We start from the raw sequence: 25,028 nt of genomic DNA, 5'->3' as shown, positions 1-25,028 counted from the left end.
AAACAAGAGAGAAATACAAGAAGCAGAAGAGAGAAAAGAGGGAGAGCTGGGGAAAGTGAAGAATTCACTTTAGCACATATAGAGTTTGATAGGATTGTGGGTCACAGGAGCAGAAAAAATTGGTAAACAACTGGCTTTATAGAGTAGGTTTCAACAAGGTCTGGCAAGAAAGAGAGACTTGGAACCATATGCATATAACTTAAATCCCTGGGAATGAATGAGTTCACCTAGGGAAAGGGGGTTGCCTGAGAATAATGGTTTGGGGAAAAATAATACCTAAGCAAAGGAAACTGAGAAGGAAAGATCAGAGAGGCAGGAAGAGAAGTAAGACAGTGAAAGTGGTGGTCTTTCAGCAGTTGACTTAATGACCATGGCTTAGAAAGGGCTGCTATCATTAGGGCAAACTGAAGGCTAAACATCCTTGATTCATGTGTGAAAGGGATTAGGAGATGGGAAGAAAATGTTGTAATCAGAATGGAATGTTTGAAGTTAACATTTCAGAGCTAAAGCAATTCTGAGTGTAAAACATTTAGGATATTGTCCTTCAAAATAAGTGTTGAATTGAGGTTTTGGTATTCAAAAATTCAAGGAACTGTGAATCTAATTGGCTGGTTCATCAAAAGAAGAAAGTCAGAGAACTAGTTTTCTGAATTTGGAAACTGTTCTATTTATTTAATGATACTGCTATTTTTCAGAAATTTATATGGATGTAGTAATTTTTACATATTTTGATTCCACTCTCATCCTCTATATTTAATCAAACTCCAAGTAATTTTTCCTTCTTTATCTCTCCAATTCATCTTTTCTATCTTAGTTCAGACTATCATTTCCTATGAGTTTGAATTCAACCGTATTCTCACTAGTCTTTCTTCTCTTTGATTCTTCTATTTCAAGTGAGGTTGTGTTGTGTTCCCGGATTGCTACATTTTTTTTGAGACAGAGTCTGGCTCTGTTGCCCAGGCTGGAGTGCAGTGGCTTGATCTCGGCTCACTGCAACCCCCACCTCCTGGGTTCAAGCGATTCTCCTGCCTCAGTTTCTGGAGTAGCTGGGACTACAGGTGCGCACCACCACGCCCAGCTAATTTTTGTAGTTTTCTTAGAGACAAGGTTTCACTATATTGGCCAGGGTGGTCTCAAACTCCTGACCTCAGGTGATCCGCCCGTCTTGGGCTCCCAAAGTGCTGGGATTACAGGCGTGAGCCACTGCGTCCCGTCCGGATTGCTACCTTTTAAAAAATAGCACAGACTGGCAGGGCGCGGTGGCTCAAGCCTGTAATTCCAGCACTTTGGGAGGCCGAGACGGGCGGATCACAAGGTCAGGAGATCGAGACCATCCTGGCTAACACGGTGAAACCCTCTCTACTAAAAAAAAAAAAAAAAAAAAAAAAAAAAAAAAACTAGCCGGGTGAGGTGGCGGGCGCCTGTAGTCCCAGGTACTCAGGAGGCTGAGGCAGGAGAATGGCGTAAACCCGGGAGGCAGAGCTTGCAGTGAGCTGAGATCCGGCCACTGCACTCCAGCTTGGCAGACAGAGCAAGACTCCGTCTCAAAAAACAAAAAACAAAAGACAAAAAAAAGCCAGACCATATAATTTTCTTGCTTCAAGGTTTTTAATTGATCTTAAGTGCTTTCAGCATAAAGTTTAAATTCTGTCATGGCAGTGGAGCCCTTCCCAAGCTCCTTTTAACATGGCATTTATTTTACTTTTTATTTTTTATTTTTATTTTTTGAGATGGAGTCTAGCTCTGTCGCCCAGGCTGGAGTGCAGTGGCGCGATCTCGGCTCACTGCAAGTTCCGCCTCCCGGGTTCATACCATTCTCCTGCCTCAGCCTCCCGAGTACCTGGGACTACAGGCGCCCGCCACCAAGCCTGGCTAAATTTTTTTGTATTTTGAGTAGAGACGGGATTTCACCGTGTTAGCCAGGATGGTCTCGATCTCCTGACCTCGTGATCTGCCTGCCTCGGCCTCCCAAAGTGCTGGGATTACAGGCATGAGCCACCGCACCTGGCCAGCATTTATTTTTTTTTAAGAGATGGGGGCGGGGCAGGTGGGTCTTGCTCTATCGCCCAGGCTGGAGTGCAGTGAGGAGCTCATAACTCGCTACAGCCTTGAACTTCTGGGCTCAGATAATCCTCCCGCCTCAGCCTCCTGGGGACTGGGACCACTGGCACATGCCACCAAAGTCGGGTAATATTTTAATTTTTACTTTTATTGTAGAGACTGGGGGTGGGGCGGGGGCGGGGTCCTCACTTTGTTGCCTAGGCTGGTCTTGAATTCCCAGCTTCAAGGCATCCTCCCGCCTTAGTCTCCCAAAGTGCTGGAATTATAGGCATGAGCCCCACACCCAGCCTAACCTAGCATATGCCAGTTGTCTTCCACTCTCCTCTTCATGTGTATTATGATCCAGGCACACCAAACTGTTCACTGTCTCCTATATATACTGAGCTTTTATGAGAGCCTAAAGAGCAAGTAAACAAGCCAATATTAAGCATTTAATTTTTTAAAAAAGTTCAAGGTTAATATGCCATTCAGTTCAATTGCCTATGCCCTATATAGTATTTAAACATTTTTCATAATGCTGATCTTGAAACACTCTAGCACTTGAAACAGTTTCTGACTTAGTAAGACTAAGTTACTTGCATCATTGTTTTGTAGGTATTTGAATTCTGTGAAAACCTATGCATACAATAAATTTTCACCACAAATACAGCTATCTGCTAGAAGTATCATGAGAACAAGGTCCATGTTTGTCTTGTCACAGCTATATTCTCAGTGCTAGCATAGTGCCTAATGGGTGCTTAATAGTTATTAAATGGATAACCTATGAATAGGTTAATCAGGACATCCAGTCTCTCAAATATCATGAATGAACTTGGATCTAGCTCATTCACTCTAGAAATATTTGGTACCTACATGTGAGATTCCTGTGTTTATTAGAGAGCAATGTGTAACATTTGCCTTTGCAGTACTAGCTTTTTGAAAAGACCTGAAGATTAGGGATCATGTTTTACTTTACCAGACACCTGCCCTCTGCTAGGTGCAATTAAGTGGCATATGATCACCTATGCACACAATTTTCTGAAATACTCCTCTCCACATTGCTTTCTTTGAGCCTGCAGACAGATCTATACTAGACTTTATTTACACTCATCTATTATTTCTGGGTTCTAATGCAGGCTAAAATATTTATTAGGAGACTGGGTAAGTTACTTAAACCTTTCCTACAGTTTCATGGTATCATGAGACTATGATACCTACTTGTGCATTGTTTTAAGGATTAAATAAGGTATAAAGTGCATAGTAAACTATCAGTATGTTGATTCCCTTTCTTCTCTCCCTTATACTCTAATTATCTGTTTATCTGCTAATTTCCCTCACCAGATTGTGTGGTCCAGAGAGGCAGTTTTCTATGCCGTATTCATTTTTATAACCCCAACAAGCACAATGGCTGTCTTAAAGTTAGTAAATATTTGCTGAGTAAATGAAGACCTAAGAGAGTGAAAAAGATTTTATTTGTTAATCTAACTGCCACACATCCCTTAAAAGAAATCAAGTATAGCTTTTGTTAGGGAAGTTGAAAATTCATGGCAATGATACCATACACAGTTAATCATTAGCCTTGGAAAGTCTGTTGAGCAGAAAGCGGTGCACAAAGGAAGTAGGGCTGCTTCTCACAGTAGCTTAATATGTTTTCATTGATGAACATTTTTGGAATGCTGGGCACACCCAACTTCCAAATATGCAAGCACATTCCAAATGGAAATTTCAATTCTTGTTTTTCTTTTCTTCTGCCCTAACAGTTATCACAGCATTTTAATGAAGGTCAGACTTAAATACTGATAAGCAGGGAAACCAATAATTACCAGATTGCTTCATTCATTTTGTGGACAGCATTATAAACTTCTCCGGCATTCTAAGATTGCCTGACAAAATTAGAAAAAATTATTAAGTCCCCACGACCTGCTTGAGATGCTCACAAGTGTTCCATCCCAAAGTACACGTTTGCCTCTTCTTATTGGTATTTAGGTTCTGGCATCTGATTCCCCTTTCTTCTTTTATTTATATTAGCCTTCAGGTGGGAACTATGCATAAACCCACCTGGTGGGGGTGTATTTTTCTTAAGAGATTGTGTTATATGGTATCATATTTAGAGAATAAAGAAATAAATTATTTTCATAATAGCAACTCTAATCACAGGAAAAACTTGATAAATTCTTGACTAGACTTTAGGGGAAAGTACAAGTTCTTAGTGGGCGGAGGGGGGCAACGAGGAGGCAATTTGGCTCCAAAAATTCTAGAATCTAGTGGCATATTTTTATCAAATGCAAGCTTATCTTTTTAAAAATCCGAGAATTTTTCAAATTTCTAAGAATTGATTCTAACCCGCGATATTCCCTAGATGAGAGCGCAGTGCTGTAAATAATAGGATTTAAATAAGAGGCTGCTGATTCGAAGTCCACCTGGGGAGCCCGAGTTCTAGGACCGGTCCTTGGCCCTGCCACACGCCAATACAACTATCAAAGTCAAAATCCCTTAACTCAAATTTAAATACATTCGTAAAGCAGAAAGCATCCCGATAGGAAAATCCTACAGCTCACAGCAACCAGCAGGGAAACATTTATCTCTGGCGGCACTGATTTAAGTTTAGAAGCTTTGGTATCGTTTAAAAAAAAAAAGGCTGGGTGGGGCCGAGGAGAATCCACCCAAACTTTCCTCAGGAAATAGGATGTTTACTGAGTAAATACGCGGTAGTCACAGAAACACCTGCTACTCCTATAAGAGCTCAGGAGCCACCACCGCCACCTCCTGGCCACATCCGGGCACTTCCCTGCAAACTCCTGACGACCCGACGTCCGAGCCGTTGGGCTTATTTGAAACACACGCACAACCAATCAAGCGGCGCCTGCCGGGAGGTGAAGAGCATCGACCAATCACCGGCCCTCTGGAGACTCCTGCCTATGGGAAAGAGGTTGACATCACACGCCAATCGGCATGGCTCTTAGAGAGAGCAGCTTACTTTTTGAATCGGTTGTGGCGGCGGCCGGCAAGGAATGGCGGTATCTGTGAGAGGAGTCGGCTTTTGAAGAGTTGGAAGTCCTAGGGCTTTTTTGAGGGTGGTAAGGACTCTTTGTGAGTGAGGGAGGTCCAAGTGGGCGAGCGGCTCCAGAGCCAAGGGCTCTTTTGCCTGCGGTCGACGTCCCCGCCCCTAGTGACCGCGAATTCCGGAGCGCCCCAGCTCTGGCTTCCCGGCTCCGGGAACTGCCTCGCCGCACCCCACCCCCAGCAGCTGGGCCCTGACGCGGAGTGGGAGCCCGAAGCCCCCAGTATTGCTGGGTATCTTCGCCCTCACCTGTTGGCTCTTTTGGACGGAAGAGTGTGGGTGAAGGGAGGGAGCTGGGAAAGGGATTTTGGCAAGCCGCGCAGCCCTGTGGCTCTGGAGGCCGGCACTTGCAGCCTTTGGGGGCTTATCTCAGAGTGTGCAGTGGTTTTATTCTAGGATTCATCCTGGCTTCTTTGCGGGAAGTTTAATTTTTCGTTTTTGCAAGATAAATCCAGGCCATCCGCCCCTCTTCCTCCCCAGCCACCCGGCACAGATGTGTCTGGCTTAGTGGTTAAAGGCGCAGCCTCTGGATTCAGCCCGGCTTTGAATACCTCTTTTACCCCTTACTAATAGTTTGACTTAGGGGTAGTTACTTAACCTCTCTGTTCCTAGGTTTCTTCATCTATACATTGAAAATAATAATAGTACCTGCCTCTTAGGATTACTGCAGAGATTAAAAGGTTTAGGACAATGTCTGCCACGTATTAAGCGTTAAGTAAATGTCAGTTGTTAATAGTAACGTTATTGTTAATAACACCACCATTATACCCAGGATTGCATTTTAGTCCTTCACCTTGGAAGATGATTACCTAAAAAGTATTTAAGTAAAAGGAAACTTGAATGTTTGTTTACATGGCAAATTTTATCTCTGGGATAAAAGGGGACATGTGTTATGGTGTGTTTAGCTAGAAGCTCTTTGGGTCTGTTCTTGGGTGAGAAGCCGTGTAGGTTTATGAACACTGATCCTATTGTGCTTATTTTAAAGGCTTCTGGAATACAGTAACTTGAAAAAAAGTGATTAATATATTTCAATTTCTAATCAGACTGTTGGATGTTAGTCATCAAGTTACCATGCATCTCTTTTTCTCTATAAATTTTGAAGCTGTTTTGGCAATAAATTGATCATATGCAGTGTCATCAGGGACAATTTTAATTAATCATCTGCTTTTGATCATCTGCTACGCTCCCTACCTTTTATTAATCATCTGCTTTTGATCATTTGTTGTGCTCCCTCTTAAAGAGGGATGCATAGGAGAAAAACGTAAATATTTTCAATTTTTTTTTTTCTTAAGACGGAGTCTACCTCTTGTCACCTAGGCTGGAGTGCAGTGGCAGGATCTCGCCTCACTGCAACCTCCGCCTCGCGGGTTCAAGCGATTCTCCTGCCTCAGCCTCCTGAGTAGCTGGGATTACAGGCGCCTGCCACCACGCCCAGCTAATTTTTGTATTTTTAGTAGAGACGGGGTTTCACTGTGTTGGCCAGGCTGGTCTCGAACTTGTGATCCGCCCGCCTTGGCCTCCGAAAGTGCTGGGATTACAAGTGTGAGCCACCGCGCCCGGCCTTTCAAATGGTATTTTTGATTTCCCTCCTCCAGTCCTTAAAGCAGGTTAGCTCGTCTCCTGACTTTTTTTTTAAACCACCTTTTAAGGGGACTTCGAATGAAAGCCACATTAATGCATTTTCATTGGAAAGGGTTGAGTGTAGAAGACTTAAAATAATAGGGCTGGATAGAATTTATCATTGATTCTAAATTAAGATTGTTACAATTATTGGACCGCTCCTTTGGAGAGCCTTAGAATAATAATTGACATGGATGTATGGTAAAGCAATAAGAAATATCCATATTGTGAATATTACATGAGAATAGTTGTTTGTTGTTCACTTTAAGACATCTAATCAGTTTTCATATTAACTAGATTTGAGTTGTAGTACTACGTGTGTTCCATCACTGGCTATGTGCAGGGCTGAGACAGGAAGCTGAGTTGCCTGATTTTGAAGTGTCACATGACACGATAAGAGCTGTGCTGTTATTAGTGTGCAGGTTATTACATTCCTTATTTTCAGCATCCAAAAATGATGTTATGATACCTTACTGTTTCTTCACAGCATACAGTTTAAACTGTTACTTTGCTAAGACTCTGGAGGAAGGTATTTGTATATTTTATTAATCTGAAGAAGTAGGAAAGGGGAAAGTCTGACATGTAGCTCTTGTTAAAGGTGGGTCCTCTGTATATTTGCCTAATATTTTAGAAATTTTCTCTCAGTAAAGTTGACTTATTGAAAATTGATAAAAATCTCTAAAAAAATTTTTTTTAGAGAGACAGGGTCTTGCTCTATCACCTAGGCAGGAGTGCAGTGGTGGGATCACAGCTCACTACAACCTCAAACTCCTGGGTTCAAGTGGTACCCCTGTCTCAGCCTCTTGAGTAGCTACTATAGGCACCTGCCACCACACCTGGCTAATTTTTAAATTTGTTGTAGAGATGGGGTCTTGCTATGTTGCCCAGTCTGGTGTTGAAATTCTGGCCTCAAGTGATCCTCCTGCCTTGGCCTCCGAAAGTGCTGGGATTTCAGATGTGAGCCACCAAACCCACCCTGATGAAAACCTGTTAAACCTTTTATTCCCTGTCTAGCTTTTAAACTCTTCTTAAGTACTGGAAAACTTAAAAAAGGATTTTCTTTCATAGTCCAGAGTTATATTGGCACTCATCAATGCATAATTGTTTTGTCAAACCTTTTAGGGTAGAGGTGTTTTTAAAGAATTACGAAAATACTGACAAGGGAGCAGCCCAATTATACAGGAGAGGTTTAGAGACATCCACAGAGTGTAAGTCAAGAGTGATGGATTGGGGGTTAGAAGACAAGCTAGCTGGAGAGTCGAGCACTAAATGCAAATAGATGTGATGTAAATTATGATTTGTGTGTGAAAAATAGCTGAAAAATTCATTGTTGCTGTTGCATAGATTGTATAGGGACTGGGGGAGTTACAGATGGTGAGGGTGAATAGTTAGGCTGGGACCAAATTGTGAACTTGGTGGTGAATTTGGACTTGGACATATAAGGAGGACTCACAGAAGTTGTTAAGCAGGGAAGTGATATGGTCACATTTGTATTTAGGTGCATATTCCTGAAAACCATGTGGAGAATGATTTCTAAAGAAACTGATGGTAAAGTTGTGTGGACCTGTTTTATTAGACCAAGTGACCATTGTGGCATTGAGCGTATAGAGAAGGGGGGCCAGATCCCAGAAATATTTGAGGTAGGATTGATAGGAATTTTGGGGAGGGAAATGTGGGAGAGGAAAGAATAAGGATAGATCTCAGATTTTCGGCTGGGATTTTTGTGGGAGGTGTGTTATGGTGGTGTTACAAGTGAATATAGGAAGAGAAATTGGTTGAGGGCAAAGGTGTGGAGAAGGGAGGTAGAATAATATTTATGATTACAGTTGAGTGTTGTATGTCTAGTAATGTTCTATGTGCTTTTGATACATTATTTTTATTATATTCCTGTGAGTCAGGTATTAGTATGTTTATTTTACAGAAAAAGAGGCTCAGAGAAGTTCAGTGACTTTCTTTGGTTCATTAAAAAAATGGGTAATAATACTTTTTATAAATTCTAGGTACAGAAGAGCCTCTAATACTTATTTTTGCCCAATGACCATGTTTATGTATTTTTATTCAAATTTTATTTTTTCAGCTGATTTAGAAGAATACAAATCATGGCTGAAAATAGTGTATTAACATCCACTACTGGGAGGACTAGCTTGGCAGACTCTTCCATTTTTGATTCTAAAGTTACTGAGATTTCCAAGGAAAACTTACTTATTGAATCTACTTCATATGTAGAAGGTAAACCTGTTACCTGCTTTAAAACAATCAATTTCTATTTTAATTCCAAACTTACTAGTGACTTTCTTATGATTTAATTTTAATACCAACTGTAATGCTAGAGCACAGGTATTAAGTGAATATTTGTTGACAGAATTCCTTTAAACTATGTCATTTTTCTGAGTATTATTTGGATTATTTGTATGCTTTGCAGCTTTGAAAAGGGAGGCATCTTAATTTGGATATTCCGTTTTCTGTATGAGGGCGGTCTAGCTACAACATTGTTTGCTAGAAGTTACACAGTCATGATTAGTTAGGTGAAGAGCTACTTTTTCCTTTACCACTTTATAAATGGGTCTTTCCTAAAATTGTATGCACTGTTGAGGAGGATAACTATGTAAGATAGCGCATTCTCTGGCTAGGAGGAATGATGTTTCTATACCCTGCTACAATATGGTTTCTCTCTCTCTAAAGTGATATATAGCCAAATATTTTTATAATAAGTTGGGAGTTGAGTTCTATTAAATTTAGAGAAAGTTATGATTCCCTCAAAGATGTAATACATACCAGATATAGCCAAAAGAGCGATAAGGAGCTATTGATTGTGATGTTAATACATGATAAACATATTGAAACATTTTAAATTTTAACAGAAGAGATGCCTCAGATTGAAACAAGAGTGATATTGGTTCAAGAAGCTGGAAAACAAGAAGAACTTATAAAAGCCTTAAAGGTATGGAATTTTAGGGTTTAGTTTAGTTTAGTTTTTTTTTTTTTTTTTGTAATGCAATTTTTCTTCCATCAGTGTGTTAATAGTTTCATAACTTTCTTAACCTCATACTTAAGTGTCTTTTCCACAGACTGTTAAAATAATGGAAGTCCCTGTTATAAAGATAAAAGAAAGTTGTCCTGGAAAATCGGATGAAAAATTAATAAAAAGTGTTATTAATATGGTAGGTCAAAGCAACTCATTGCATGTGGCATGCTGCACTTCCCTTGATTGTATTATTCTACTTTCTGGTGATTGGAATTAGGCACAAGGTGTATTTTGTGCAATCTGAAGCTTAACAAATAGAAACTGTTTTATACTTTAAAAATTCGGGTGTTCGGGTGTACTTTAAAAAAAACTGTAGCATATATTTTAAATAATACCAAATTACTTTATAAGGATTTCATTATTAACTTTAAATGACACAAAATCTACAAAGATCTGATAATTTTCTTTTAAACTCCTTAGCTTCTTTTTTCTCATTAATTTTATATTTAGTTTAAATTCTTGCTGTATTTCCAAAATTATAAATCACGGTAATTTATAGTCAGGGAATTTGCTTCAGCATGTGAAATAATCTAATTCTGGAATCCAGGTGTTTTAGTTTGCTAGGGCTGCTGTAACAAAATACCACATAGTTAATTGCTTAAACAGTAGAAATTTCTTTTCTCACAGTTCTGGAGGCTAGAAGTCCAAGGTTAAGGTGTGTGCAGGTTTAGTTTCTCTTGAGGCCTCTTGCTTTGGCTTGCAGTCTCCTTTTGATGTCCTCACATGGCCTTTCTTGTATGTGTCCTTGCATCCCGGGCGTTTCCTCTTATTGGGACACCAGATTGGATTAGGGCCCACCCATATTATCTCATTTAACCTAATTACCTCTTTAAAGTCCTTATCTCCAAATATAGTCACATTCTAAAGGCTTCATTCTTCATTCTAGGTTAGGGCTTCAACATGAATTTTGGGGGTACATAATTTAGCACATCACACTAGCCTTGCAAATAAAATTCAAATACTGACCCATTTTGAGTTTTTTAAAATTTTTTTCATTTTTATTTTTAATTTAACACAAGAGTTACAAGAGTTATATAGATACTTCAGTATCTTCATTATTTTTCATGGATGTATAAAGTGTTTACTGTAAGTAACTTGCCTTTTTATATCCTACATTTGCCATGCTACAGCTGCTACATATTGCACATCTTTCTCTTATTTCTCACATGTCTACTAAAATGATTATGCTAATTTTCCTTTCTGTAAGTATTAAGTGGTATAGTAATGTTTTCCTATTTTTCTGAAGATAGTTAATTTATACAATAAGAACTTTATGTATGGTATCATTTTCTTGGTCAGTAGTGGATATCTTTCTAATGCATCTTGATATCAAAATGCATGTACTTAAAAACTTTAGCATTCTAATTTTATGGAACTTATGCATACTCGATGATTTATGACTAATAAGTAAAAAGTCAGAATTATGCCTTTATAATATTGATCTTTAAAATTTAAGAACTTAATTTGAATGGAGATGTGTATATGTAAAAATGTAAGTACGTAAAGAAATATGGTTGTTCATTAAGTGTAATGCTGATTATTGTGTGATTGAAACTTACTTTCTACAAATATAAACATGTTAAAGTTGATAATGAATTGATTAAGCCTTATTTAGCGAGACAGATGGATTATTTGATATATAAATAATTTTTATTTCTGCTAACTATGTGATTAAAAGGACATTAAAGTGGGCTTTGTAAAGATGGAGTCAGTGGAAGAATTTGAAGGTTTGGATTCTCCAGAATTTGAAAATGTATTCGTAGTCATGGACTTTCAGGATTCTGTCTTTAATGACCTCTACAAGGCTGATTGTAGAGTTATTGGACCACCAATTGTATTAAATTGTTCACAAAAAGGAGAGGTAAGCATATACATTTATTATGACTTTTCAAGTTTAAATTTTTATTAATGAATTTTAATTAGCAAAAAATTTATTTGGAAAAATCTCATTGATTGTTGAGAGTAAAATATTTAGAATAGGAATAATAGTAGCTACTCTAATGTGGTCCTTTAATTCCTCCATTTTAAACTTAGTAGTGAAAAGCTAAAGCCTTTCAAAGTTAAATAATGATAACTGTACATATGCATATACACAGACATATACACAGTCTTTTTTTTATTTTTGAGACGGAGTCTCGCTCTGTCGCCCAGGCTGGAGTGCAGTGGCGTGATCTTGGCTCACTGCAAGCTCGGCCTCCCGGATTCATACCATTCTCCTACCTCGGCCTCCTGAGTAGCTGGGACTACAGGCACCCGCCACCATGCCCTGCTAATTTTTTGTACTTTTAGTAGAGACGGGGTTTCACCGTGTTACCAGGAGATCAAGGATGGTCTTGATCTCCTGACCTCATGATCCACTCGCCTTGGCCTCCCAAAGTGCTGGGATTACAGGTGTGAGCCACCACACCCGGCCTATACACAATCTTAATATCACAATGTCTTAGAGAAGATTGCTTGCTTAAACTTGGGTTCCAGAAATTCATACATATACGTAAAGTTTTATTTTTCTCAACACAGAACAGATGCCACAGTTCCATTTTTATCAGTTACTGTATAACTTAAAATTCGAAAATTATTTTAGCTTTTTGTATTTATTTATTTAATAAATAAATAAATGATCTCCGCTCACTGCAAGCTCCACTTTCCCGGTTTCAAGCGATTCTGCTGCCTCAGCCTCCCACGTAGCTGAGACTGCAGGTGCACGCCGCCATACCTGGCTAAGTCTTTTCTATTTTTAGTAGAGACAGGATTTCACTATGTTGGCCAGACTGGTCTCGAACTCCTGACCTCATGTGATCTACCTGCCTTTGCCTCCCAAAGTGTTGTGATTACAGGTGTGAGCCACTGTGCCCAGCCGCTTTTTGTTTTTAAACAGCATTTCAATATGAGTTGTATGAGAGTTAGGGCCTATTTGGCTGTCTTGGCATTCTTAAGCTTGCCTTATTTACTTAAAATTGCTTACGTCTTTGTACTTCTATTGTTATACATGTTAGTAATAGTAAGCACATGTTAACCTTTAATTCTCTAACATTTTGATTTGGAGTGGTTGGTTTCAAAACCCAAATAAACTTTAAAAGACCAAATTTTGAAAAATAATCATATCTAATGATGAAAATCAAGTTTATTCTTTTATTGTTTTTAAACCATTCTCTTTCTTTTATACACACACACACCCACAACCGTTGAGTAAATTATTTACTGAATGTCACCATTTATTAGCTTAAAGATTAGAATTATATTTAAGTGTATGTGTTATATTTACTCAGTGTTTATTATAAAATGTCTCTGACCTGTTTTAATAACATTAATTAGAATCATTTATAGTAGTGTATGGAGTCTGAAAACTTTGCTTATAGACTTTGCTTCATGTCTGTCAGAGTGCATTTAATATTTGTTTAATTTTCTGAGAGTAGAGTGTGTCTAGATTATGTATATTGCATATGATTAAGGAATCAGGGGAAATAGTTTTATTGGGAAACTTGCAATCTGTCTTTTTGCAGTTTTTTTGTTTCATATTGAAAAATGCCAGTAAATCTTTGGATTGGGAAAGTTGAATGGCAAGAGGGGAAATATGTTTAGCTTGAGAAAGTTGTGTTGTATTTTCTACTAAAGAGAAAGCTCACATTTAAAATTGTATCTTTCAGCCTTTGCCATTTTCATGTCGCCCATTGTATTGTACAAGTATGATGAATCTAGTACTATGCTTTACTGGATTTAGGAAAAAAGAAGAACTAGTAAGTATTACGAAACAAATTCAAAGCATATTTTTTATAGCAAAATTAATTAAAATTGGCATTTTTTTTTTTCCTTTTTAGTATTATGGTTTTCTTTTTAAAATATTGAAGGATAAAATTACGGCTATACCAGATTTTAAATTTTGTGAAGAAACAAATCCTGAAGCGGCTTATAAAGAGACCAGTGTTTTGTCTAGGCTGGCTTGATATGAATTAATAGAAAGATTTCATAGCAATTCTGTTTGACTCTCTTGTTACCATATTGGCTACGTTGTTTAAAGTTTTTGTTTATACATTGCAATTTCTTACTACAAGTTCAGCCTTAAAGTATTCTATTGCCCTAGAGAATTCATAGAAAGTTCTTTGGTTCACAATACTTTGTTGTTGGAACTGATGGGTATTACTCTAATTTTGTGGGAAGAGTCTTGATGTGATAAAACTTGGTATTTAAAAAAAAAACAACATTATATTTACACAGTATGGTATTAAAAAGCAATGTATTTAGGCCATAGGAAAGGTGGTTGTTTAATTTACTTTTGTGTGAAATCTTTACTAATACCACCTCTATAATTTTGCCTGTGTTAATAGGCAAACTAATCTTTTTTTATACTTATTTTGACATAAAATTTAATAGCTTTATAAAAATCCTGTATTTTATAAATAGAAAGTATTTAGTCAATGCTAAATGAGTGGTAAACATAGTTTAAAATTTTGTTCAAATTAACCAGAAAGTCAATGTTGCTTAATTTTTCTTTTGAGGTCCGATTGGTGACATTGGTCCATCACATGGGTGGAGTCATTCGAAAAGACTTTAATTCAAAAGTTACACATTTGGTGGCAAATTGTACACAAGGAGAAAAATTCAGGGTATGTAAACTTGGGTATTTTTGTGTATTTCAATACAGTATTATTTTGGGATGGGTTTAATAATAGCAGTCTTTTACCTATTTCTTCCACAATTAAAGAACAGAATCTCAATTTTTGCTATGAGTATATTTAGTAAAAAATTTTAAATCATAAGACTGGTTAAGTTTTTCTTTTTTTTTTTTAATAGAGGTGGGGTCTTGCTCTGTTACCCAGGCTGCTTTCGAATTCCTGGGTTTAAGTGATCCTCCTGCCTTGGCCTCCCAAAGTGTTGAGATTACATATGTGAAGCACTATGCCCGCCAAGAGTGGTTAAGTTTTAAGTAGACAATGGAACTTGAGTGAGGTGTTGAAAGATGACTAGGATCGTGGGGGTTGGTAGATGAATAACATTGTAGGAATTGTGAGAGTAGGTAATTCACTCTTGTCTAAATGCCTTTTTTTTTTTTTTTTTTTTTTTTTTTTTTTTTGAGACGCAGTCTCACTCTGCTGCCCAGGCTGGAGTGCAGTGGTGCCATCTCAGCTCACTGCAAGCTCTGCCTCCCGGGTTCATGCCATTTTCCTGCCTCAGCCTCCCGAGTAGCTGGGACTACAGGTGCACACCACCACGCCCGGCTAATTTTTGTAGTTTTCGTAGAGACAGGGTTTCACCATATTGGCCAGGGTGTTCTCAAACTCCCGACCTTAGGTGATCCGCCCACCTTGGCCTGCCAAAGTGCTGGGATTATAGGTGTGAGCCACTGTGCCTGGCCACCTAAGTGCCCTTTATAAGAACAGAGCTCTGCTCTTATAAAGTGGTTCTAAGATTTAACTTGTTAATATTATAAAAGGAGAAAATACTCTTATTAGGATTGGAATCTTAGTTTAAGATTGTAGTTGAATGTCTTAGCAAATTTTATGATTTTTCTTAGTCTCCCTTAGTGTATTTGTGTAGCAAATGATAATTTTAGTGTACTCTTCAATTTACCCTAAATATTTCAACTCATATATAAGGTTTTAGTGACTTAGTCAGATGTCTTCTTCTGTAGTGCCATCTTGAGGGTCATACTTTCAAGGAATTAAACGTGAAGAATGGAGAAATAGAAATTTAATGAAGATGAACTTCAGAGATATATTTATTTAAAATGAAATAAGGAAACAGTTTGGACACCATGGAACTTGTTTTAAAGTTATTTTACCCTAACTTGTATGATTGGAAGACAGTTTGTTAATTTTTAAATTATTTTGTTACAAAGCAGATAGTGATCTAAAACTGCAAAAAATTAAGTATGTTAACTGTTTAGAAGTTCCTTGAATGCAGTTATTTAAGGAGAAAATTCATTGTAATGTTTATATTTTTAGGTTGCTGTGAGTCTAGGTACTCCAATTATGAAGCCAGAATGGATTTATAAAGCTTGGGAAAGGCGGAATGAACAGTAAGTGTTCAGAAATTCAGTAGTTCATTATGTAAATTAAACATTCTGGTTTAAAGATAAATCCTTGTGCTGAAAAAAGTTATTTCATAGATAGAAAAAATGAATTCAGTCTGAGTAGCTTGGGGAATAAAATCTAGGAAGAACAAAGTTATAAAAAATTATTAAAAAATTGAAAATTGAGGGATATCTTTGATATCTTTGGATTTTACCTTGTGAAGTAATTTTGACTATTATAAACATTCTGAAATTATTAGATAATAGCTAAATCTGGGTATTTGGATTTTGTTACATATTTTTAAAATTTTATGTTGTCTGGTTACATTTTAATTGGTGCTTAAAATTTATTGCCTTGTTTTGCTTAGTTTTCCAAGCTCATGATTTCTTGCTGTGGCACTTCATCATTACTTAAGATTTCATGAAAGTTATCATTACTTAGATTTCTTGAAAACCTTGGAACACAGCACATATAAATCTTCAAATAATAGAGAAAAAATTTGAATCTCTTGTAAAGCTTATCTGTGATCACATTTTGTCAGAAGTTACTTTTGGGATGACTGAGGACACATCAATTTTTTTAAACTGAAGTTTTTGTGAACATTTCAGGACCAAATGTTAAATCGTTCCAATAGATAGATTATGCTAAGACCTTAAGAATTGCTATAGGTTGTAAATTGATATACCTAACACTTGAATTTAAATTAAACTGGTTTTAGAAGAGTGCATTTTGTTTTTAGGGATTTCTGTGCAGCCGTTGATGACTTTAGAAATGAATTTAAAGTTCCTCCATTTCAAGATTGTATTTTAAGTTTCCTGGGATTTTCAGATGAAGAGAAAACCAATATGGAAGAAATGACTGAAATGCAAGGTAAAATTTAGCATAATGTGAAAGTTATATATATTTTAGTCCCTAAGCCTGCTTAATCACTTCCTGGTCAATATACCTCTTAAAAATTTTGAGTTTGGAAATAAGTAGCTCGGCTTACCTATGCTTATGTGCATTCCTCTTTAGGAGGTAAATATTTACCGCTTGGAGATGAAAGATGCACTCACCTTGTAGTTGAAGAGAATATAGTAAAAGATCTTCCCTTTGAACCTTCAAAGAAACTTTATGTTGTCAAGCAAGAGGCAAGTAATTCTAGAATGAGGTTGGTTTTTAAAAACACTGTTAATAGTTTCTCTGATAAAATAAATGTAAACTGTTGATTAAAATGTTTTTTCTCTCACCTAGTGGTTCTGGGGAAGCATTCAAATGGATGCCCGAGCTGGAGAAACTATGTATTTATATGAAAAGGTATGCTTTTAACCCCTTAGTTATTCTGTGAGCTTGATTGTTTGAAAATAACTTTTCTGTCCAGAAGATTTGGAGAGCGTGTTTAGGACTTTCAGAATGATTAAAACAATTGGGATATCAAGTTATCTTAGTCTGTGTAGATTTAAGTGGAACTATTCAATGTAATGTGTATTATTTTAACCCAATATATGTTGTTCTCTGCTAATTCTTGGTGATAACGTTATGAACAAGAACATCGCTATCTTCAGAAACTTAAGACTTTTAATGGAAAGATAGATTTGTACATAGTTACGATGGGGAATGATGTGTGCCGCAGTTGAGTGATATATTTTAGGTAGCCTCACTCTGAGAGACTCAGGAGGGATTAAAACAGTCAAATGTTGACCCAACTTAGTAGGACAACTAGATAAGGACATTCGTTAGAACCCCAATTGGGAGAGGGCATGAAAACTTTGAGAGTACATTAAAATAACAAATAGTTTAATATGGATTTAAAATACACTGTGGGAAGGAAGGCCAACAGATAATGGATAGATAGAATCAAAAAGGTTTTAATACATTAATGAGCTTGGATATTATCCTATAAGTATTGGGAGCCATTGAAGAAGGATAAGGGGAGAGATGTCATTAAAAAGATGAGTTTGATAGTAGAATATAGTCAAGGAAAATCTAGTCTTTAGGGTGGATCTTGGTGAAGAGTGGTATCACTCACCAAAATGACATAAAGTTATGAAAGTAGGCTTTATGGGAAGATTTACTTTAGTTTAGGATTTAATAACTTTGAGTGGAATATTGGAGATGAGTTGTTTCTGTAAAATCTATATAGTACCATATTGTGTTCTCTTCAGACTTCAAAATGTATAGTGCTTAAAGTTTAAAAAGTGTGCTTTAGATTTAGGGAGAGAACTCTTAAAAATGAAGAGTTACTCAGCACATATTAGAAAGCATTGTGTCCAGGCACTGTGCTAGGGATACAGTGAACAGACTGTGAATGATCCCTGCCTTCGTGAAGTTTACGGGCTAATGAAGGAGCAGACAGTAAACAAGTTTACAGATGAAAATGTAATGGTGATAGTGGCTATGAAGAAAAACGAGGTGCTCAGGGTTAGACAATTACAGTGGTCTCTTGACTATTATGTTTTACGAAACTTCTGAATTGCCTGGTAGAGTGTAGGGTTATAAAATTATTGTGCAAATCCAGATTTTGTCAGACTTGTAAATATATTTTTCTCTTGTTCCTGTCTCAGTAAAGAACCTTGGAAGTAAATTGAGCTTTTTTGCTTTTGATTACAGGCAAATACTCCTGAGCTCAAGAAATCAGTGTCAATGCTTTCTCTAAATACCCCTAACAGCAATCGCAAAAGACGTCGTTTAAAAGAAACACTTGCTCAGCTTTCAAGAGAGACAGACGTGTCACCGTTTCCTCCCCGTAAGCGCCCATCAGCTGAGCATTCCCTTTCTATAGGGTCACTCCTAGATATCTCCAACACACCAGAGTCTAGCATTAACTATGGAGGTAATTCACCTTTTTAAAAACTTGTCTTTAAAGTTTAGTGGAATGGAATAATTGTTAGAATGTAGATAAATCCCTGATATAGTGAATGTGGAAGTCTTTGCCTTTAATTACCTTTGTTCTAGCTGTAGAGAAAAGACACATGAATAGTTAAGCTTAATAATGTTGCAATTGAATGACTGCTTACTACATGCTAAATGCTTTATATATTTTGTGTGTTTATAATAGATTTTATTACTCCTGTTTTACAGATGACTAAACTGAGATACAGAGAAGTTGAGTAATTTGTCCAGGGTCATATAACTAGAGAGTGATAGTGCTGTTCAAAAAGCAAACAAAATCACAGGGGAGGTCACATAAATTATGGAGAAAATAGGTAGAATGAAGTCAGAGGAGGGTGAGTTCACTTTGTGCTGAACTGATATAGAAAGGTTCCTATAATTCTTCCTTGGTTATCAGTATTTCCCTCTTGTTTTGATTTTTAGTCTGTAAACAAATGTGTTTTCTAGATTTAAGAAACAAATCCAAATCTCCTCTGGACCTCATGACACTTTTCATTTATTGTCCCATTTTTCTGTTCGCTTTCACATCAGTATACCTTGATCTATTGTCTCATTTCCTTGATTCTCATTGTCCTTTCAACCCATTCTAGCTGATCTGCAGTCCTTGTTGGGGAGACAGTTTTTATGCATTCAACACATGAATAGCTACTCCTTTATGGACACTTTTATTTTTTTTGCTTTACTTCTGTGATACTACTTTCTCATTTCTCGTTCTCCTTGGCCTAACTTCTTTTTTTTCGATTCTAAATGTTGTATGATCCTCCTGAATCATTGTTTCTTCTCTATTGTACTCTCCCTGAATTATCTTAGTAAATTATATGGTTTTGAAAAAAATTTGTATGCTGATAACTCCCAAATTTGTCCTCTTCCCTGTCAAGCTACCTACTTTGCACTTCCTTGTCCATGTCTAACAGATATCTTAAACCTAACATAACCAAATTAGAACTCTTGATTCTGCCACTCTTAATTCCTCTGTTCCTTTGCTCTTCTTCATCAGTCTTTTCTGTAAAAAGGATCTCTCTTAGATGATTGCAGTAGTCTCCTAAATAATCTCTCCCTTTTAATTTGTGCCTTTGCATATGCAGCACTTAGAAAAGTCTTTAAAAATATATAAATTAGATGATGTCACTCCTCTGCTTTAAAATCACTTAATGGCTTTGCATTACTGTAGCTTTTAAGTCCCTATGTAATCTTGCCCTCATCTACCTAATCTCATGTGGTACTATGCTCTCTGATAATGCCTGTACTCTCTAAGCGTCAGTCATACCATCTTTGTTATTCTTCAAATATTTTTAGTACATTTGTACTTCAGGACTTTGTTAGTTACTCTGTCTGCCTCAAGAAAAACTGAGTGGATTGTCTGTAAAGTTAAATTCCCCCACTCCTTTCTGCCAACCCTGTGACCTGGTTATTGTTTTTAGTAGTAGTTCTTACGATAGAAATTATAGTACTTGTTTACTTCTTTATTATTTGATTTGCATCAAATAAGTAATCTTTAAGAGAACATGAACCTTGTCTGTCTGATTCTGTGTTTTATTCTCAGATCCTAGTATAAAGTGGGTATTCGTTAAATACTTAAGGAAAGAATCGAAAGTGAATTTAAGGTTGGCCCAGAAAATTAAAATGAGTTTGAGAATATAAAGAGGAGCAAATATACAGATAATAGCATACAAATTGAGTTTTTAGGGAATCATGGATAGAATAATGGATAGTTTGCTTGGAATGTGGAAGAGTAATAGTTAAATTAAAAATGTTAATTTGAGGCCTAGTATTAGATCACTTTCAAATAAGACTGTAATATCTGAATTGTATATTGTCATCAACAAGGAATTTTAGAAACTCCTTGAGCAGCAGAGAAATTGATTGAATAGATAATTCATAGAGAGTTGTTCTGAAGAATGATTAGAAAGATGGCAGTTTGGAGACAGACCATGATGTAATCTATTACAGTGGCTTCGGTCATGAAATAATAACGTGCTGAACCAGAGTATGTGGTGGTTGGAAAGAAAAGTAAGAGGCACAGGAGAAATATTGGTAGAATGAAGTAATAGGAAATAAAAAGAGATGAAGGCAAATTAGTAATTTAAATGAAAGAAATGTTGCCTCGGCATTGAATAGATAGGAAATGTATATTTTAGAGGAGGGTAGTGCAGTTTTAGAGAAATCCAAGTTACATTAAGGCAGAACTGTCCAGTAGGCGTTTGGAAAAGTTGAACCAGCTTGAGAGGGAGAACATGATTAGATCTGAGAATGTACTAGTTTTATAATCATAATGGACAAGAGCATGGGATGGTAAGAGGAGATCATAAAGGACTGAAACTTGAATATGCATTTTAGGCAAGAAAATAAACCACTGAAGTAAACAGATATGACAAGTATACTCATATATTAGGTGCTCTATAAAATAGATTCCCCAGTTTCAGGTCATTGCCTAGACACAAAATAATTAAATTAGATCAGTGCATCTCAGTTTTTTCCCACTGAAGTATATTCTGTAATGGCAGAGGCTTCTGGGTCTGGTGAGTGTAGCCTAAAATAATGTTTGGCAAATGGGAAATTTTTTTGAATTCTGTTTTCTTTAAAAAGCACTCGGACTGGGCACGGTGGCTCATGCCTGTAATCCCAGCACTTTGGGAAGTCGAGGAGGGTGGATCACGAGTTCAGGAGCTCAAGACCAGCCTGACCAACATGGTGAAACCCCATCTCTACTAAAAATACAAAAATCAGCAGGGTGTGGTGACGTGTGCCTGTAATTCCAGCTGCTCAGGAGGCTGAGGCAGGTGAATCACTTGAACCCAGGAGGTGGAGGTTGCAGTGAGCCCAGATGACGCCACTGCACTCCAGCCTGGGGGACAGAGTGAGACTCCATCTCCAAAAAAAAACACTCAGAACTCTATAGTACATAATTGTTTTCATATAAAAGCATTTAAAGTTGTTTATCATTGAATAAAATTGATATGCTAGAAATATATATTATGGTTGTTACCCATTTCTATTTTATGTCATATATTCCTTTTCCTATTGAAAAACTTGCTATTAGGTGATTCTATATATAATGTTAAAGTATTCTAACCATATTAACAGTAAGAAAATGTATTTTAAGCTTTTATACATTAAAAAGATATATATCTCTCTATTTTTTTTTTTTTGAGATGGAGTCTCACTTAGTTGCCAGGCTGGAGTGCGGTGGCGCGGGAGTGCAGTTGGCGTGGGAGTGCAGTGGCATGATCTTGGCTCACTGCAACCTCCACCTCCTGGGTTCAAGTGATTCTCCTGCCTCAGCCTCCTGAGTAGCTGGGATTATAGGCATGTGCTACCATGCCCAGCTAATTTTTGTATTTTTAGTAGAGATGAGGTTTTGCTATGTTGGCCAGGCTGGCCTCGAACTCCCGACCTCAAGTGATCTGTCGTCCTCAGCCTCCCAAAGTGTTGGGATTACAGGTGTGAGCCACCATGCCTGGCCGCAAATTTTTTTCTTTCATGAAATGTATATGAAATACACTGTTGCATCCTCTTTCCACTATACTGGTTGTTTTATATTACGTTAAGATAGTTTGAACTAACAAAGAATTTTCAGTTAATATTGAGTTTTTTGTGGGGGGCTTCTTTTTGACATATGTATGTGACAAGTTTTCGTTATTGTAATGGTGTAATCACAACAACTTTTTCCTCCTTTTTACATGTAAGTAGTTTTACCTCTCCTTTTCTATTTTATTATTTAGCTGTACAAAGATTCATATACCTTTTACCCAGATTTCCCAAAGGGACATATTCTGCCATGTTTGCTTTAGCATTCATTCAGTCAAAATCTCTTTTTCTAAACACAAATACAATACAGACATGCGTGTGTATTTTTAATATATATACTGTTTGAGAGTAAGCTGCAGACATGATATGCCTTTAGCTCTGAGTACTTAAATGTCTGTTTCCTATAATAGAGACACATTTCTTAAATAACTGTATTACTTATTACATTATTATAGTAAGGAAATTAACATTAATACTATGAACTATTTTGTAGACTTCAAATTTCATCAGTTATCCTAAAAAGTCTTAATGTCCTTTTTAGCAAAAGGAAAAAATTTTTTTCTTTTTGATCTAGGATCCAATCCAGGATACACATTTGTTAGGTTGTCTCTCTTTAGTCTTCTCGAACCTGGAACAGTTCCTTAGTCTTTCTTTGTTTTTTTTTTTTTTTTTTTTGAGACAGAGTCTCGCTCTGTCGCCCAGGCTGGAGTGCAGTGGCGCGATCTCGGCTCACTGCAAGCTCCACCTCCCGGGTTCACGCCATTCTCCCGCCTCAGCCTGCGAGTAGCTGGGACTACAGGCGCCCGCCACCACGCCCGGCTAGTTTTTTGTATTTTTAGTAGAGACGGGGTTTCACCATGTTAGCCAGGATGGTCTCGATCTCCTGACCTCGTGATCCACCCGCCTCGGCCTCCCAAAGTGCTGGGATTACAGGCTTGAGCCACCGCGCCCGGCCGTCTTTCTTTGTTTTTAATAACCTTGACATTTTTGAAGAGTACAGGCCATTTAGTGGAATGCCTACCAATTGGAGTCAGTGATATTTTTGACCATTTTTTTTTCTGGCCTTAGTCTATGAGAAAAAATTTCTTTAATGGAAATCTGTATGGTGGTACATTTATAACAGTAGGTTTTCTCTCCTTTTTATCTTGTTAAGTGTACGTTATGTTTGGTATTTATATTTGGCTTCCATTAAATCTTTCCACCTTTTAACATTTCAGACACCCCAAAGTCTTGTACTAAGTCTTCTAAAAACTCCACTCCAGTTCCTTCAAAGCAGTCAGCAAGGTGGCAAGTTGCAAAAGAGCTTTATCAAACTGAAAGTAATTATGTTAATATATTGGCAACAATTATTCAGGTAAGTATGAGTTTGATTGGAAAATGATTTCTGTTTCAGTGTTCCTAAGTAAACAAAATCTAGGTGATATTATTTCTTACAAGAAAATTATATAAACATACAATTTGAACATGGAAATTAAAAATGGAAATGTGTGACAAAAGCTGCTGTTAGGGAAATGTCATAACTGTAATATTACCTTTTATTTATTCAGAAATATTTTTATTATTTTTATTAATTATTTTTAATAACTAAAGCGAACAGAACTCAGTAGGTGATCTCAGAGGGTATCTATCAGGTTTAATTCAGAATTTTGCAGGTTTCTTGTCAAGGTACTACATTTATATTTGGAAACGATAGATAACTTTTTCTGAAATTATGTGTTCTAAGAGTCATTGCTTTTAGTACTGTATATATGTGAAAAACATTGCCTATACAATAGCAGTGAAGCATAACAGTGTTGATATAAGTAGTTTTTTTCAGTAATCATTTCATGTGACACATGAAATATGCAGTGGTTAGTTATAAATAGATGTTAACTCATTGCTTATCAATATTAAAATAAAGTTATTTCTGAAGAAAAACAGCTCTAATGAATCCTTGTAGGATGAGATTATAGAAGATATTAAGGAATAAACTGAAATTTAAGATTCTGAAAGACAATAATAGGTCATTATGTTGGTATCTGTAGAAAGAAGGAAGAAGTCTGTTTTAGGTAATAAAAGAGATAGGTTGACATACTGTTAAGAAAACGAAGTTGAAAAGACCAAGCTTATCTTTCAATAGAAAACAATAGGGAGTTTCTGATTTGGGTTTAGTTTTTAATTGACCTTTATTTGAATTCACAAAATAACTCATTAAGGTCCAATTTAATAGCCTTTAAGTTGCTTGTACCATTGATAAAATGCATGGATAAGAAATGGAAAGACTTCTTACTTGATGGTCATAGAGAGGTTATTTTTCACGGTTAATTATTTGTTTAGCAGCAGTCAGGGTTTTATGAGGTTCTTTGCTGTGTTAGATTTATCTTAAGTCACCTTTGCTCTTCTTTCTCAAGGGAAATCACGCTAGATAGATGAGTTTCTTGTTGAAGTTTTTATAGTGATTCAAAATGTGGTTGAATAGCAAAAAATCTCTTTGGCATATACTATTCATGTATTTTAGTAGCATTTATTGCTTAGAAATGTAAATCCTTTCAGGCCATGGTAAAATGCATTGAAGTTTCAGAATTCTCATTTGCATATCAATTAAATTCACTAAAACTCCTTTTAAAAAAGCTCATGAAATTATTAGACTGGAGAAGGTTTCATACCACTGTGCATAGTATAAACTCATCAAAGGTTTTATTTAAAAGATTGTGGCCTAAATTCATGATAGAATTCTCTCTTTAAGTTTTTTTTTTTGTACCGACTGGGTCTTTCTATGTTGCCCAGGCTGGTCTCAAACTCCTGTGCTCAGGTGATCCTCCTGTCTCAGCCTTCCAAAGTGTTGTGATTATAGGCATGAGCCACTGTGCCCAGCCCATGATAATACTCTCCTTAA

The 25,028-nt window shown here is 36.8% G+C and overlaps 1 protein-coding gene across 14 annotated transcripts in view; it reads left to right on the top strand.

The window, feature by feature from the left end:
* Nucleotides 1–4,941: 4,941 nt before the first annotated feature.
* ECT2 (epithelial cell transforming 2) overlaps nucleotides 4,942–25,028 on the top strand; it is a 69,866-nt gene continuing 49,779 nt past the window's right edge. For 2 of the 14 annotated variants that reach the window (XM_025376010.1, XM_025376004.1), the window contains exons 1-13: nucleotides 4,945–5,117; nucleotides 8,799–8,950; nucleotides 9,583–9,662; nucleotides 9,790–9,882; nucleotides 11,425–11,607; nucleotides 13,391–13,480; nucleotides 14,240–14,347; nucleotides 15,686–15,759; nucleotides 16,494–16,624; nucleotides 16,769–16,884; nucleotides 16,988–17,050; nucleotides 18,344–18,566; nucleotides 23,371–23,507. In XM_025376010.1, coding sequence (XP_025231795.1) covers nucleotides 8,821–8,950; nucleotides 9,583–9,662; nucleotides 9,790–9,882; nucleotides 11,425–11,607; nucleotides 13,391–13,480; nucleotides 14,240–14,347; nucleotides 15,686–15,759; nucleotides 16,494–16,624; nucleotides 16,769–16,884; nucleotides 16,988–17,050; nucleotides 18,344–18,566; nucleotides 23,371–23,507 — 1,428 coding nt within the window. In that variant the 5' untranslated portion in view covers nucleotides 4,945–5,117; nucleotides 8,799–8,820. Of the gene's footprint in view, nucleotides 5,118–5,195; nucleotides 5,377–6,393; nucleotides 6,709–8,798; nucleotides 8,951–9,582; nucleotides 9,663–9,789; nucleotides 9,883–11,424; nucleotides 11,608–13,390; nucleotides 13,481–14,239; nucleotides 14,348–15,685; nucleotides 15,760–16,493; nucleotides 16,625–16,768; nucleotides 16,885–16,987; nucleotides 17,051–18,343; nucleotides 18,567–23,370; nucleotides 23,508–25,028 lie in introns of those variants that run through there. The other 12 variants (XM_025376012.1, XM_025376005.1, XM_025376006.1 and 9 more) reach the window with 11 other exon arrangements.

The sequence above is a fragment of the Theropithecus gelada genome, chromosome 2 (genome assembly GCF_003255815.1).
Source record: "Theropithecus gelada isolate Dixy chromosome 2, Tgel_1.0, whole genome shotgun sequence".
Classification (NCBI taxonomy): domain Eukaryota; kingdom Metazoa; phylum Chordata; class Mammalia; order Primates; family Cercopithecidae; genus Theropithecus; species Theropithecus gelada.
This window is presented reverse-complemented; position numbering and strand designations above follow the sequence as displayed.